The following is a 17,071-nucleotide window of genomic DNA, read 5'->3' as shown; positions in this document are numbered from 1 at the left end:
TGGATAAGTAAAAATAGGGCAGTAAAGTTGCCTTACAATGTACCTAATTGCCCACCATCCTCCCTCTCTGCCCAACCAAGACCTAGTTACCACAGTTGGTATTTCTTTGTGAATAAAAGTAAAATTGAATTCCTGAAACCGTTTTAACAGTGGGAGAACGTAGTTCCTGAAATAATGCTGGGCAGTATGGAAAAGGATTAAATGATTACCCAGGTGATACTTGTGGTTTAATAACGGAACTACAAAGTATGCTCACATATCAAATGCAACTTTTTTCCTTTTCTGATTACTTATGTCAATACTTACTTCTCAGTGTATACTAAATTGATAAAGATTCGTTCATTCAGGAGCTTCAAAGATTAAGTACCTAAATGGTGTGATTTTTAAAATTATTTTCCCTTGTTTATCTGAAAATTCATACAGTAATAAAGCTATCTAACTTCTACAAAAGTAAATATGAAGAGTTCTGCTTACATTTAAAAAATATTTGGAAAGTTATTGGAGTGTTTAGCCTGCTAAACACTAAATCATCAGGTTATGCATCTGTTTATCTTACATATGTGTTACTGATGGTAATTGATAAGTGCTTCAGTTATCGTTATGTTGTTAGAATACAGTATATTCTAGTTCCAGAGCATATAATGCTCTTTAAGCATTTTATGCCACTTGTTTGAAGCTGAGAGAATTCTTATATTGAGGTAATCAATTCTAGAAAAACCAGATCTGAAATCTGATCTACACTTACCTAAAGTACGCTAGGGGAAGGGGAAGAGTTGATGCAGAATATCATTCAGCAATAATGCAACTCCAAATTATTTTTAAAAACTGAACAGTCTATCTCAAGTTTACCATTAGGTAAAGAATTTCAATGGTAGATCAACACATTTCCTCATGTGGATGTTAGAGATCTAAACATAATCCTGTTTTCATTTAGGTTTTCTCTAAATTTTACAAACTTTAAGCAAAAGCCACAAAGAAACATCTTAGTAATGTTATGTTTGCCAAGTATGTCTGAATAATGCCAACGTAAGAGGTGCTTGAGCAAGATCTACATTCTCCAGAATTAAAACAAAACAAAAATAATCAAAATAAAACAGTAAGAAAGAAAAGCACATGAATTTGGGATTGAGGTTGGAATAGGAGACAGTTTCAGACCTGGTTTAATCCTGAGAAAGATGGGTCCTGAGAAGAACTAACAGTCATGCTTCTTTTCCTCTTCCCCACTGGAGATTCTAAACACTAAACAGACAATAGAGGGTGGCAGTGCATCAAACAGTATTGCTTACATTGCAACAATGGCCGGCGCAGACAGGCAACACCGAGGCATTAGAGAAAGAACAGGGTAGCCAAATGCCATCCTTCTTCCACCAAGCACTGTAGCTTCTCAGTTTTCCAAATAAGAATCACATGCTTAAGAACATTTGAATTCTGGAAAATACTCAGGTTTTTAATGCCACTATATTGTGTCACTGCCTGAAACAGGGATAGCAATGGTGACATTTGGCTCTTTAATTTATTAATAAAAAAGGGGGGAATTTGGATCTGCAATCTTTGGTATCACAATCTGCCCTTCCCCTAAAAAAGATTGTACAGGGGAAAAAAATCTTCAGTAAGGAAGAGGTAGAAGGCATTTAGTCACCTTAAAATTTATTTTCATAAGCATGCAGGGCTGATTACTGGAAGAGATGAGCAAATTCACTATGATTGGAGTGACTACTCCTAAATATCAAATTCAGAACAATTTTCCAAATAAGAAATTTGACTTTAAAAATCAACCTCAAAAGCGCCCCCCACCCAACTCTTTACCCACAAATAGAAAACTACTGGAACAAGCTGACCGAAGAATCCAGTCTCATACAACTGGCATATTTCAAACTACAATACAGAAAACACTAAAAACCAACTACATAAACAAAACACTAATCTAAAATGTTCAAGAACAACATTTAGAATTTGAATCTTAGGTAAAACACTGCACTTCTAACCCTAGGGTCTCTCTCAATCTGTTTAACAGCAAAACAGCTTCACAATATTCTTTTTAATATCTCTAAAAGAGGATACAAGATTCTAAAAAGGTTTACGTATCACTGGTCATTTGGATTTCCTAATACAACTATGTGATTAATAAGCTATTTTAAAGGGGGGACAAAAGCAAAGAGGTATTATCTAGGCCATCATTAAATTTAAGACAAAAACCATGTACTGCAATGTCAACATGCAGAACATGGATCACATGAGGATAATGGGTCTTTAGCAGGAAGAAAATGGGAAGACAAGGGCTGGGAAATGGTCAAAAGATTAGGGTCATACCGACAAAATTGCCCCCCAAAATTAAGACTAGTAATTTTTCAATTAAATTACCAGGTTTTATAGTAACAATTAAGAACCTGGATGCTTCAAAGAGAGAAGCCACATAACATTAAAAAAAAAAAAAAAGATGCAATTGGGAATGGCAAGAAAGGTTGTATGTAGATTTAAACACCTTCTATTATTTAAAGCTCAGCTTTCAACAAAAAAATTTTAATTCCTAAAACTTGGTCAGACCAACATTAATGTCTCACGCATTAACAAATAACACCAGTTCTAATGGTAATGGCTCCAAGTTGGCATTCATACAGGCAAACAAAGGTAAACATTTATAGCTAGACCTAAAAACACCAAACATTCCCTAATGGTTTAATAAAACAAATGGGAATGTTCCTTCCAAAAACAAAACAAAACAAAAAACACAAAAAACAAAAACCCCCCAAGTTGTCCTGAAGTTGAGAATTTCTATCAGATCATCAGATCATAACATGCTTAGTGCATTGCCAATGCTGCCTGTCTGCCCGAGCTCAACATTGAATTAATTAAAAAAAGCAATTTACTCAGTAAAACTAATCATTGCAGAAAAAATTCAACACAATTAGTTTTTAACTGCAATCATGCGTCACTAGCTAAAACCCAACCACCCCATAAATTCAATCATTCTGCAGCCCCCAATGAACACTAATTTCATTGTATGTATGTTCATTTCACTTGTCTACACTTCCCTTTGAAAAGGAGAGGAGAAGAGGGGTGGAGACCCCACCCAACTTGGCACCCAAATAAGAAACTGTCAACTACTTTTGAAACAGGCCCAAAAGTTATCCTTTTGAATACACAAATCCAAGGACTGAAGAATTCTCATTATCAACCATGCTTAGTCAGCAAATGTTAACGCCATGGTGACAGATGGGTCAGTGGTTCCCACGCTGGCACAAGCACATATATTAAAAAAACCCACACTTCAGAGACAAAGGTTAAAATCTGATTTTTAGCATTCAGGAAGAAAAGTACATGGGGTTTTTTGTTTGTTTTTTTTGTTCGCTAGCTATTCGAATGAATGAAAAATAGATACAACTGCTCAATAGTTAAATAATATAGATGATTACATTTTCACTATAAGCCCTTGGAATTTTATATTTCCATATAAATAACTAACCTTGGTTGGGTAAGTTGGAGAGAATTTATTTCAAGTTATTAAGTTAATAGATTATCCTTCTAGTACAATCTTTTAAAGCAATTATCAATAGCAAATTCAACTTACTATGACTCTTAATTTAAAGACTGAAAGTTCACCAAAGCAATTCTTGAAGTTTTTTACTCTTTGTTCCTTCATGCAAAGAACATGTGACTAACCTTATTACAGTGACGCCCAATACCCATTAAGAAGTTATCTGGTTTAATGTCTCTGTGTATAAAATTCTTTGTATGCACATATTCAATTCTACTGATCATCTGGAAAAAAGGGAAGGAGGAGAGAAAATTAAGTGATTTGTATTAAGTGACAAAAGAAAACATTATTTCTCAATTACTTCAATATGCCAATTATTTTTCAAGATCGCAGGTATACTTTATTAACTTTATTTAGAGTTCACAAAGACAGTGCTAGTCAAAATTAAAAAGAAAGGGCAACCAGGCACTGCATTTACCTCTAGACTGATGGATATATAAGCATAAACCAGAAGTGTTCTTTAGGCTTATTCTTTCACTATTAATGATTATAAACATGATAGTAGCAAAACATGACCTGATAGCAAAAAATGGTTTTATTTTTAAATTACAAAAGTAATACATTTAGAATTGTTTCAGTTGTTGTAATAAATTATATAAAGTAAAAGCCAATCCTATGCCTCCTGACGTACCTATATAAATATAAAAACAGCCTGCTACTGCCCAGATCTATTTCCATGCTCTTATATACATACACACATAAACTCACTTGTGCTTGGGAGTAAGGGGTGTTGACCAATTGATATAGTAGCTATAAGTTGTTGTTATTGCTTTAAATTGAAATAGAAACGGTCCACTCACTTTATTCTTGTTCACTTGTTTTTAACTAATTATAACCCAAACATTCCTGGAAGTTGGTACCATACAATGTAAGCATGTAACTTTTTATACAAATGGAGACATACACACGCTGGGTTTCCTTTCTTGCATGCTTTTTGGACTCTCCCATGATTTTTCTCCATACTTGTATGATCATATTCCAAAACTGAATAATAAACATGCCATTCTAACAAGCTTTTCTTAATTTCTTGGAAGTTCTGCCTCGTCAAGTGGTATGGTCTTAGCATTCTTTTTAATGGCTATAAATATTCTATGGCACAGATGGAAGTACTCCCCAATTATCCCCTAACTCACAGTATTCCCATTATTTCCAATATTCTCCCACCATAAACAATAATGCTATTAATAATACTTAAATATATCCTTACCTACTAGCGCTCTTATTTCTATGGGTTATAAATCCCATACTATTACAGCAGAGTTGCTGGGCTGAAAGGTATGTATTTTTTTCATTTTGATAGGTGCCATCAGACTGCCCTTCAAAATAGCTTATAACAACTCATTTTTTTCAGCAGTAGTGTTCTTTCTCCCACTAGCAAAGTTATTTCAGTTCTTTCTAAATTTTGCAAATTTGACAGGTACTGACCTCGCTTATTTCCCTAACAGTTTGGAAACCTGCTTGTTTTTACTGACCTTTTGGATTTAGTACTATTCTATGAACTGTCAATCTATACTCATCCAGTATTCTTTTGGCTTGTCCTTTTCGTGCTAATTTTTAAGAATTCTTTGCATACAACAATCTTTTATCAGTCATTTGTTATGTAAATAGATTTAAATTTTGAAAAATTTGTCTTAACTCTGGCATCTCTTCTATAATAGTTTTAATTTCCAAATTATCAACTATGTCTACCTTTTCTGTAAAATACTTACAAGTTGTATTTGAAAGTGTTTTCCATGTGCAAAGGCTGCCAACATTATCTTTCTACCCATATGTTCTTGCTCTTCTAGTAGTATATGTCAGGATTCTATTTTTTACTTGGCCTCATTTTCTCCAGAGCTTTTATCACCATGGATATACAGATTCTAAATCTTACTCCTCTACCTTGGGAAATGTCTTTTGAAGCCAAATTGTAATCTCTGGCTTAAACTATTCATACTCTCAAGGAAGTAGATGTATACAATGTTCAAATAGCATCTTTAGGTACAGCAGCAACTCATGTATTAAAGAAGTAAAACAAAACCACTGGCTCACTTATGTACATATTTGTCCTAGCTAAGTAATACCCATAATTAAACTATGAGTATTAACTCACAGGGGAAATGTGGGGCAAAAGACAAATTAATAGCACAAACTACAGACTACTTCAAGTATTGCCTGTCATCTATGGGGCAAGACTCAGCTGTTTCCTTCTTAAACAAATACTTTGCTGCAACCCCCTTTCCTAAATTACATTCTTTCTCTGATGTTACTAGTGTATCCAATATATAGACTTCTATGACAGAACCCTTCCATTTTTCTCCACTAAACTCTATGCTCCTAGAGGGAAGAGACTAGTTCTTCTTCTTTGTACCTCCCAGTGTTAAGTACAATGGCAGTCCCCGAATAAATGTTCACTGTATGAATGCCTATGTGTTACTGAGCCTACAGAATACAAACTCTTTTATTAAGATTCATTCACATGTCATATTAAGAGGTTTTAATCATAAATTCCTTGACATTTACCTATTATCTTTGACCATATTATCTGTTTCCTCAAGGCTTGTTCCTGACCCTATTATTCCCCATCTTAAAATTCTTTAAAACTAATTTTCTTTTTTATTTCCTTTAGTTCAAAAAAATCTAATCTTGGCTTTAAAACAATTTCATCTAATCTCCAGCCAATGAATAAATCTAATTCATGACATAAAAATTTCCCTGGTTTTGCTTACCTATTACCAATGGCCGAGAATCCTTTACTTCAAGAGCATCTACCTGGTCAAAAATTATTCCTTAAATTACTTCAGTACCTTATTTTCCTCAAAAATACACCTTTCATAAGGATTCAACACATAATACATAGCATTCAATTTGCTTAATTTAAACAAAATTTCAATATATACATATTTATCTATATTTATATACAAACAAACACTCCAAATCCTTTCTTCAAACAAAATCTTATAAGGAAACCTGCTATATTCAACACTAAAACAAATACACTCTATCTGATGGGAGCAGCTTGAAAACTCCTAGTCTATAGGTGTAATAAACTAGTATAATCCGTTTTTGTCCTATACCCATGGGAAAACATCTACAAGTCATATTAGAGTAATACACTTGAATGACTATACCTTACTATGGATCTTTTTTTGCTGATCCAAACGTTAAACATTGACACATGGGACTATAATTCTCTGGTTTACACACATTTAAATTATAGTTAAGTAGTGGTAAACACTAGTATTTCTTAGTTTTTATTCTCATAAAAGTTTCACATACCTGGTCAGCTAACATAAGTACAGTTTTCATTGTGAACCTTCTTGAACAGAAATTGAAGAGGTCTTCGAGGCTGGGTCCAAGAAGATCCATGACTAGCACATTGTAGTCTTTTTCCTGACCATACCACCTAATAAAATGAAAGGGGGAAACGGGAGGGTATTATAAAAAGCTGATTATCACTTAACATCACCAAATTTTAAAAAATTTGAATAAGATAGTTTTTCCTCTCTGGTTAGGTTTTATTTAGGGTTAAGTTTTCCGCTCTTCAGTTGATGAACTCACTGACTGACTATATTGCCCAACACAAGGTAAAGAGATTTTTTCCTGTCAAGCAACCCATTGTCCAATTAAGTCAGTACTTGTGTGGCAGCCTTAACATTCCTCTTAACCAGGGCAGCTGAATTCTATATCCATCCACCACTGATTCCTGAGACGATGGGCAAGTTTCTTAACCTCACCTGGTCTTACTTTTTAACTGAAGAAATGAAGGAGATTCTACTAGTCATTCCAAAACGTTTCAGAAAGCAAAGATCCCTTTCACTATAACTCATGTTCCATTTCCTACCAAGTTGTATTAATAAGGAGTCACATTTTTGCTTAGTTCCCGATCACAGAAAACAATCATATTACCACAAAGATGACATTTGCTTTTTACTGGAAGAATCATGCTTTAATTATCCGTTGCTATATTACTGTGGATATACAATTTGCCCCCAATAACTCTAGGAATATCAACTGCTAATTTCAGAGACTACAAGAACTGGAAATCACTGCAATAAATGATTTCAAGTTTCTATATGCCTGTAAGTCTGGTACGGGTAATTTCCTGAAAATAAGCACTACCATTTTTATTTCAAACTTATCTAGATTATGAATTTTGCTTGAGGGACATCCCTGGAGGTCCAGTGGTTGGTTGGGGCTCCGTGCTTCCACTGCAGGGGGCACGGGTTCGATTGCTGGTCAGGGAACTAAGATCTTTTATGCCATGTGGCACAGCCCAAAAAAAGAAAAAAAAAGGCATTTTGCCATTATTTAAAATGTTAAAAAAAAACAAAACGAGGAAGTTATTTTAAAGCTAGACTGGAGTGATTTCTTTGTTAACTCTAATAAGAAATGATACCTGGATTTACCATTTGAGAAGTTTATGTGTTTTAAAAATATTCAAAACGGGAAAAAGGCTTTAAAAAATCTGTGTCAAAGGCATTAATGAGTATCAGTTTAGTGGAAAACTGTTCAGTGTTTTTGGTTTGCTTTATAATTTTATTTATTTATTTATTTTTGGCTGCGTTGGGTCTTCATTGCTGCACGTGGGCTCTCTCTAGTTGCAGCGAGCGGGGCAGGGCTACACTTCGTTGCGGTGCGCGGGCTTCTCGTGGTGGCTGCTCTTGTGGAGCGCGGGCTCTAGGCGCACGGGCTTCAGTAGTTGAGGCTCACGGGCTCTAGAGCACAGGCTCAGCAGTTGTGGCAAAAGGGCTTAGTTGCTCCGCAGCATGTGGGATTTTCCTGGAGCAGGGATCGAATCCATGTCGCCTTCATTGGCAGGCGGATTCTTAACCACTGCGCCACCAAGGAAGTCCCGTTTAGTGTTTTTAGTGTTATTTCTTTTTTAAAATTTTGCTCTAATATGTTATTCTGTTATAAAAGAAAATTAAGACTGAAACTAGAGAATGGGGATTTAGTATCTTAATAACTATATTTTTCTAGAAAATGCAAAACCAGCTACTTAAGCATGGTCTCATATTCAGAGCCAATGAATACGCTCCCTAGAATCTTATGTAAAAGATCGTAAGGTGACTAGGCTTAAAAAGCTCACATTCCTTCCTACGCTTTTGCTTCAGCTGTTCCCGAGGACTACTACTTCGCAAACATGATACACGAATAACTACCATCGAACACACAAAGGAATTCATTTTCATATGTCTTTGCAGAAAAAGGTAGCCTGATGGGGAAAGTTTCTGCTTAACCTTACAGATTGTGCTCACTAGCCTAAGAAATGCAACAGATGTACCAATCTCCGAATGGCAGAGTTGATCTGCCCTTATTGTATCTAAAACTATGTTCAAAGCTGCTGCAATTATCCCTTTTCAATCCTTTATTTTCCATATAGGAATTCAACACCCTTCACATACATTCCAACATTTACAACACTTGAAAGAAAAGCTCACAGTGGTGGGTTTAAGAATCTGCCTTCCAATGCAGGGGACACGGGTTTGATCCCTGGTTGGGGAACTAAGATCCCACAAGCCACGGGGCAACTAAGCCTGCTTGCCACAACTATTGAGCCCGTGTGCCACAACTACTGAGCCCTTGCACCACAAATAGAAAGAAGCCCGTGAGCAGAAATGAAGAGCCCACTCACCACGATGAAAGATCCCACGTGCCACAAGTAAGACCCGACACAGCCAAATAAATAAATATTTTTTTTAAAAAAAGACAAGTGATGAACAAAGTGAATAGCTTATGTTCTCCTTTCCTGATTCCTGTTTTGTTTTCCTTCTTTTTTTTTCTTCTTTCTTTACTTAACGGCAGAGGCAAATCTGTGCTAGGAAGCTGTCAGAAACTTCAAAACCAGTCGTTGCCATTATAAACATCCAATACTAAGAATATGGCAGATTTTTAATATAAAAATCTAATTTATCGGGGCTTCTCTCGTGCCGCAGTGGCTGAGAGTCCGCCTGCTGATGCAGGGGACATGGGTTAGTGCCCCGGTCCGGGAAGATCCCACATGCCACAGAGTAGCTGGGCCTGTGAGCCATGGCCGCTGAGACTGCACGTCCGGAGCCTGTGCTCCGCAACGGGAGAGGCCACAAGAGTGAGAGGCCCGTGTACCGCAAAAAGAACAAAACAAAAAAAACAAAAAAACCTAATTTATCTAGGTTTTAGAGAAAAATAAATGACTCTATAAAAAACCACCAAATCCAGAAAGAGCTAAGGCAGTGATGGGAAGTCACTAAGAATCAAAGGCAAAAGAGAAAGCACAAATCAACTCTCATAAGACTACATCTCATGTCTACATCAACAAATTTGTTCCAATGGCTCCCTAACAAAATTACAATAAAGTGAATTTTAGAACCATCCAATCCAAACTACAAACTTGAAATGTCAAAGGCACAAATTCATACTTCACATCTTCATGCAATCACACAATTTCATAAAGCACTTTGTGGGAAGTCATATGTAAAGTAAGTCTTTAACAGAATACTCTCATAATAATTAGAAACAAGGGGGAATTAGATGAATTCAGAAACACACTTTAAAAAAAAACAAACAAGTTATTAGGCATTTTTCTCCATATTGCTTAAGTGTATGAGTTTAAGACACAGCCCCTATTCTCAATATCAAGAAGACAATCCATAAAAAAACAACTAAAACATAAATGATTCAAAGGCATTTTCCTCCATGGTGCAACTACGGCACTTCTAAAATAATTAGGTCTTTCCGCTTAGAAATTGGTATTATAACTCTTTAAACCTAAGTGACAGGTGTTTCTTTCATTCCTCCTTTTGATCTCAAGGAATATATAACTTATTTCTCTAAATCTAACACCTCACACCCTCCCCATCTGTGCTTTCCACCTGTGTAACCCATCCCGACATTATTACACACAGATTAGGAGCCAGGAACAGCCTTCTGCTTATCCAAATCCTACTTACTCAGTTTCTACCTTCACCTCCACGTTTTCCACTTTTATTCTGCAAGCTGCTAACTCTCCATTTTCAACTGCAACATCCTAATACCCAGATGCCAAAGAAATCTTCCTTAAGTAGACTATCCCACATTGGTCTCCCGTTTCACAGAATTCCTATAGCCACTGACTACTGCCTATATCCAAGATCTAACCCCTTGACAATACAAATCTTCAGGTACTGTTACTTTGGCGTTTCTCTCTCTACACCTGTAAGATAAAACCTACTGTTTGTCTTATGTCTTCATAGAATCTGGGTAATGAGCAAGCACTAAGCTGATTCTCTGAGATCATTTAAGTTTGCAGGCAATCTGAAACCCACAAACATGAAAACCTCACTCCTATTCTCCACTTTCTAGGTGCCTTCAACCAGAAACTCAGGTCTTATCTTTAGACATTTTTCAACATAAGCAGCAATGTGTTGCTACTAAGTACACTATGGTAAAGTAATGTGCACACTGTAGGTAACTCAGATACTTATGAGATTAAAAACAAACTGGTTTGATTTGGACCTTATTCTTCCTAATAGTTTCAAAAGATGCAGAAGAATCAAGTAATTTAATGGATGAAAGCTAAAAAAAAAGGGGAGGGGGCAAGGTCTCATTTACTATTTGTTTGTTTCAAATCAATGTCTTTAGACGTAGTGTTGCCTGACCAATCAAGGAAGTAGGCCAAGGAATGAGCTCGCAACTTAGAAAACCATCATTTCTTACTGAGAGCATAAAAAAGGTACCTTAAGGTCTGAAGAAGATGCTAAGAGAAGGAAGGTCCATCGCTCTGATCTTATTTCCTTCCTCTAAACCCATATCCAAACTAATTCTAGTTAAAAAATTAAGAAACAGATAAAAAGCACAAGCCTAAGATAATACATGCACAAGTCAATAGGGCTGACCAAAAAATGCTAACAGAATTCAGAAAAAGCAAACGATCAGTGGGAACTACATCTGTCCAAAGAAAGAAACCTAGTGAAAATGGTCTGTTACTAGTCAGATCCTGAAGGAGGGATAATATTTTGATAGATAAGGTAGAAAAAGATGTGCTAAGGGCTTCCCTGGTGGCGCAGTGGTTGGGAATCCACCTGCCAATGCAGGGGACACGGGTTTGAGCCCTGGTCCGGGAAGATCCCACATGCCGTGGAGCAGCTAAGCCTGTGTGCCACAACTACTGAGCCTACGCTCTAGAGCCTGCGAACCACAACTACTGAAGCCTGTGCGCCTAGAGCCCGTGCTCCACAGCAAGAGAAGCCACTGCAATGAGAAGCCCGCACACCACAATGAAGAGTAGACCCCGCTCGCCGCAACTAGAGAAACCCTGTGAGAAGCAATGAAGACCCAACACAGCTAAAAATACATTAAAAAAAAAAAGATGTGCTAGGCAGAGGCAAGAATAGACCATGGGCTCGCATAAAGGGGCGAATCAAAGTGACTGATAGTTTGGGGCTATATTATAGACTCTTGAATACCAGGCTAATGTGCTTTAAATTCTATAGATAACTGAGGAATTATCAGTGGAGTATGGATGGGACATAAGTATTAAGAGTTGGCCTTGGTATCAGTATGCAATATGGAAACTGGGGAGTAGGGGAAGGAGTGACAATGACATGAGAACCAATTAGAAGAGTTATATTATAGCTGAAGATGTGGAGCTAGAGGTTTCTTTTCTCTATTAAATCTCGATGAAAATGGAAATACCTTAGAAAAGAAACAAAATGACTGAAATGAAATATTTTAGGTATTGCTATGAGACCCAAGGACTTCCAAGAATAGTAAATCAGTGTAATTATCGTAAATACTCAGTTCAGATTAAAGGACCTAAATATGCCCATCCCTATGACTATAACAATAACAAGAGAAAAAAGAACATTTGTTTAACGTAGGTCTTCCCCCTCTGACTTGATTGGTGACGGTTAATTTTATGCATCAACCCGACTGGGCTAAGGGATTCTGAAATAGCTGATAAAATGTATAACAGTATGTGAAGGTATCTCCAGAAGAGATTAGCATCTGAATGACAGGCTAAGTAAAGAAAAACACCCTCCCTAAAGTGGGGTACCTGAACAGAATAAAAAGGCAGAGGAAGAGAAATTTCCCTCTCTGCTAGAGCTGAAACATTCATCTTCCATCTTCTGCTCTAGGACATCCGTGCTCCTGGTTTTCAAACCTTAGGACTCAAACTGGGACGTAAATCATTGGCTTCCCTGGTCTCAGGCCTTTAGGCTTGATCCAGAACTACACTGCTGGTTTTCCTGGGCTTCCAGCTTATAGACCACAGGTCATGGGACTCCCCTTTTTTTTTTAAATTTTTTTTTTATACAGCAGGTTCTTATTAGTTATCTATTTTATACATATTAGTGTATATACATCAGTCAAAATCTCCCAATTCATCCCACAACCACCCCCACCACCACCACTTTACCCCCTTCGTGTCCACACGCTTGTTCTCTACATGTGTCTCTATTTCTGCCCTGCAAAGCGGTTCATCTGTACCATTTTTCTAGGTTCCACATATATGCGTTAATATACGATATTTGTTTTTCTCTTTCTGACTTACTTCACTTTGTATGACGTCTCTAGATCCATCCACGTCTCTACAAATGACCCAATTTTGTTCCTTTTTGTGGTATATATATGTACCACATCTTCTTTATCCATTCATCTGTCAATGGGCATTTAGTTTGCTTCCAGGTCATGGGACTTCTTAGCGTCCATAATCGTCTGAGCAAATCCCTCATAATAAATCTCTTTCTCTCTACCTATAAATATATCTCGCTTTATTGCTCTTTGCAGGTATCATGTTTTTTACAAACTGTGGCAACCCTGCCTTGAACAAATCCATCAGCACCATTTTTCCAACAGTATATGCTCACTTTGTGTTTTTGTCACATTTTCATTATTTTTATATTTTCGTTATTATTATATTTGTTATGGTGATGATCTGTGATCTTTATTTTTTTATTTTTTATTTTTTTTGCGGTACGCGGGCCTCTCACTGTTGTGGCCTCTCCCGTTGTGGAGCACAGGCTCCGGACGCGCAGGCTCAGCAGCTATGGCTCACGGGCCCAGCCGCTCCGCGGTATGTGGCATCTTCCCAGACCGGGGCACGAACCCGTGTCCCCTGCATTGGCAGGCGGACTCTCAACCACTGCGCCACCAGGGAAGCCCTATGATCTTTATTTTTGATGTTATTATTGCAAAAAGTTACCACTCGCTGAAAGCGCAGATGATGGTTAGCACTTTTTGGCAATAAAGTATTTGTAAATTAAGGTAGGTACAATTTTTTTAGACATAATGCTATTGCACACCTAACAGACTACAGTATAGTGTAAACATAATTTTTAATGCACTGGGAAACCAAAAAATTCGTGTGACTTTGCTTTATTGTGGTATTCTGGAACTGAACCCATAATAACTCTGAGGTATGCCTGTATATATGATCCATCGGTTCTATTTCTTTGGAGAATCCTAGTATAATAGGGGCGGCCATTTTATGTCTTGTTCACAACTCTATATTCCCAGCATCCAGCACAATGCTTTACATGCAGGAAATGCTAACATTTGCTGAATTAAAGAATAAAAAGCTGTATTAGAGGTTTTCACCAGGCTAGGGCATGCTTGACGTGGCAGATGAGGAAAACAAAAAAAGGAATACAAAAATACTACCTGTACCGAAAGTATAAAGTCATCAGGAAGCATCTACTCATCTTTGATTCAAATAAGTCAAATAATTATAAAAGTTTAGAAGTGACAGTCGTAACAGATAAATGTCTTTTCCTATGCCATTTATCTTCCCATCTTTAGATTATTAATGTCAGAGTCTTCACTGAACTAAAAGTATGAGCACTGAATCAGTGCTGTAATATACCCATTTTCATAGCATCTACATTCTCAAGACAGTGTATCTCAAACTTAGTCTCTTGCCAAATTATCATCATCCAACTTTTATGTTCCTTTTTATGAGGGTAGAAATTAAGGACCTGGTCTAGTACAATCTCGCTCAACTCTAAGAACTAGCTCAAATTCCCCCTTTAGGTTGCTACTGCTAACAGTTCCAGCCACCTTACTCTCTTTAGTCTGAATTCCTTTTAATGTTCCTATACATTAATATTTACGTGCACCATCCTTAACAGTAGAATTTTGCCTTTCACAATATTATAAAAACTATAGATAGCTCTTCTTCCCATCCTTCAACAGCACCCAAATTACCATGGGCCAAAAAAAGTCACCTACAGGCAATTCTTGTTTATCTTTTCCTGTATCTTGCTTCTCATTGTAATCATGCCACGTTGCCTTCTTTTCCCTTTTTGTTCTGTTTCTGGCATGAGTGTGTCGGGGTTAACAATTCATTTAAAACAGTCAAGAAAGGCACTTCCTTCTCCCCCCTCCTCCTAAATTACCAGACTTCAACAGCAGGCGACCCTCAACCACAACACAAGCTCTCAATTCTCAATTTAAATTCCTGAGTCTCAAAAGTCACCAATCCTCCTAGTACTGCATTCAATAGTTGATTACTTCTGAAAGGTGGAAGCATCTAGGAACTTGAGTCTTAAGACACTGTAATCCTTTAACCTAGAATTGTTAGTACTTATTAAGCTCCATTTTATTAATGGCATTCATCATGAAAGCAGAACTATGATGCACAGCTTTGACTACATTTTGATTCATGTAACTCTTCGGCGCTTCTGAAGAACTAGACACAGGACTAAAATGTGGGTAACCTCCTGATTTTCTATTAACTCTTGGTATACAAGATTGCTGTGTAACTCTCATTCTCCTTCTCTGCCCATATTTGCTCCTTAGATTTGTGGCCTGCGTTTTACTTTGAATACCTAGGTACCTAGAATTTAATGAACTAAACTTTTCTCTTGCCATCAAAAATTTAAGACCAGGCTTCCCTGGTGGCGCAGTGGTTCAGAATCTGCCTGCCAAGGTAGGGGACACGGGTTCGAGCCCTGGTCCAGTAAGATCCCACATGCTGCGGGGCAACTAAGCCTGTGCACCACAACTACTGAAGCCCTTGTGCCTAGAGCCCGTGCTCCCCAACAAGAGAAGCCACCACAATGAGAAGCCCGCGCGCCGCAACGAAGAGCAGCCCCCGCTCACCGCAACTAGAGAAAGCCCACATGCAGCAACAAAGACCAAATACAGCCAAAAAAAAAAAAAAAAAAAAAAAAAATTAAGACCTTCAATCTATTTCCTCCTCTTGCAATTTCATTTAAAACACAATTCATATTTTAGAAGGTCAGTAACACAAAATTTTTATTCATAATGCTTTGGATTTACAACTTGCAGAAATACCTTTGAAACAGTTTGGGATCCAGAGCATTTTAACTAGAGAAAGACACTCATTGCTGCTATTTGGCTACTGCAGGGAACTGGAAAATCAGGTTTAATAAAGAAAACAGACACTAAGTTTTCTGGTGAATTAAGCAACTAGAACCAGAAACACAAATACCGATTAGACCGATTTCTCCATACTAAAAACTGATTTAGACGTTAAATAAGAAAAGAACCACAGTTTTAGCTGTGGGTATGGTGATCAGAGTAATAATTCTGATAATGTGATGAATTCAAGAAATTTTAGATATTAATTCTATCTTTTTTTTAATTTTTAAAATTTATTTATTTATTTATTTATTTAGACTAGGGTCTTCGTTTGGGGTCTTCGTTTCTGTGCGAGGGCTTTCTCTAGTTGCGGCAAGTGGGGGCCACTCTTCATCACGGTGCGCGGGCCTCTCACTATCGCGGCCTCTCTTGTTGTGGAGCACAGGCTCCAGACGCGCAGGCTCAGTAGTTGTGGCTCACGGGACTAGTTGCTCTGCGGCATGTGGGATCTTCCCAGACCAGGCCTCGAACCCGTGTCCCTTGCATTGGCAGGCAGATTCTCAACCACTGCACCACCAGGGAAGCCCCTTAATTCTATCTTTTACTTTACTGAACCTTTCCCAGAACTTTCCTAGGTCTTCCAAACCTTTTTTAATTGGCTAATTTCCCCACCCTTACAATCTCACACCCCTGGGGAGGGCACTGATAAGCACAGAAGTAATTTAAAATTGAACAAGACTAGAAAGGGAAAAGAAAATAAATACTGGAAATCCACCAACTGAGAGACCAATCCTGCATCAATGTATTTAGCTACAATAACCAAGAACTTGCCCAAACAAGTTGTGTGGGTGGGTGGGAGGTGCTAGTTCTACACCAAGTGTTCTGAATCTTTTCTGTTGTCATGGATCCCACACCTTTGGTAGTCTAATGAGGCCTACTGATCCCTTCTCAGAGTATTTTAAATGCATAAAATAAAATATATAGCATTATAAAGAAAACCAATTTTAGAGAAATTCAGTTACCATAAAATTACTTTAAAATCAATCTTGCTATAGTAATATACATGCTCCATATTAAAGCATTAAATAAGATTTAGAGGCAGGTCTAACTAGTACTATAATTTTGGATATAAAGACTATTTTGGGGGCTTCCCTGGCGGCGCAGTGGTTGAGAATCTGCCTGCCAATGCAGGGGACACGGGTTCGAACCCTGGTCTGGGAAGATCCCACATGCCGCGGAGCAACTAGGCCCGTGAGCCACAACTACTGAGCC

At 37.5% G+C, this 17,071-nt stretch overlaps 1 protein-coding gene across 11 annotated transcripts in view; it reads right to left on the bottom strand.

The window, feature by feature from the left end:
- CSNK1A1 (casein kinase 1 alpha 1) overlaps positions 1 to 17,071 on the bottom strand; it is a 50,311-nt gene that overhangs the window by 19,449 nt on the left and 13,791 nt on the right. For 7 of the 11 annotated variants that reach the window (XR_003427738.1, XR_003427739.1, XM_027081627.1 and 4 more), the window contains exons 3-5: positions 6,794 to 6,920; positions 3,661 to 3,759; positions 1,156 to 1,239 (exon numbers count right to left, since the gene is read on the bottom strand). Coding sequence is in view for 8 of the 11 variants with exons in the window: in XM_027081627.1 (XP_026937428.1) it covers positions 1,156 to 1,239; positions 3,661 to 3,759; positions 6,794 to 6,920 (310 nt within the window). In the remaining 3 variants the exon portion in view is untranslated. The remainder of the gene's footprint in view (positions 1 to 1,155; positions 1,240 to 3,660; positions 3,760 to 6,793; positions 6,921 to 17,071) is intronic. The other 4 variants (XR_003427740.1, XM_027081630.1, XM_027081632.1 and 1 more) reach the window with 1 other exon arrangement.

Source organism: Aethalodelphis obliquidens, unplaced genomic scaffold, assembly GCF_003676395.1.
Source record: "Aethalodelphis obliquidens isolate GAN/ISIS:26980383/991018 unplaced genomic scaffold, ASM367639v1 scaffold45, whole genome shotgun sequence".
NCBI classification, from domain to species: domain Eukaryota; kingdom Metazoa; phylum Chordata; class Mammalia; order Artiodactyla; family Delphinidae; genus Aethalodelphis; species Aethalodelphis obliquidens.
Note: the sequence above shows the minus strand (reverse complement) of the source record. Positions and strands in the feature narration are given on the sequence as shown.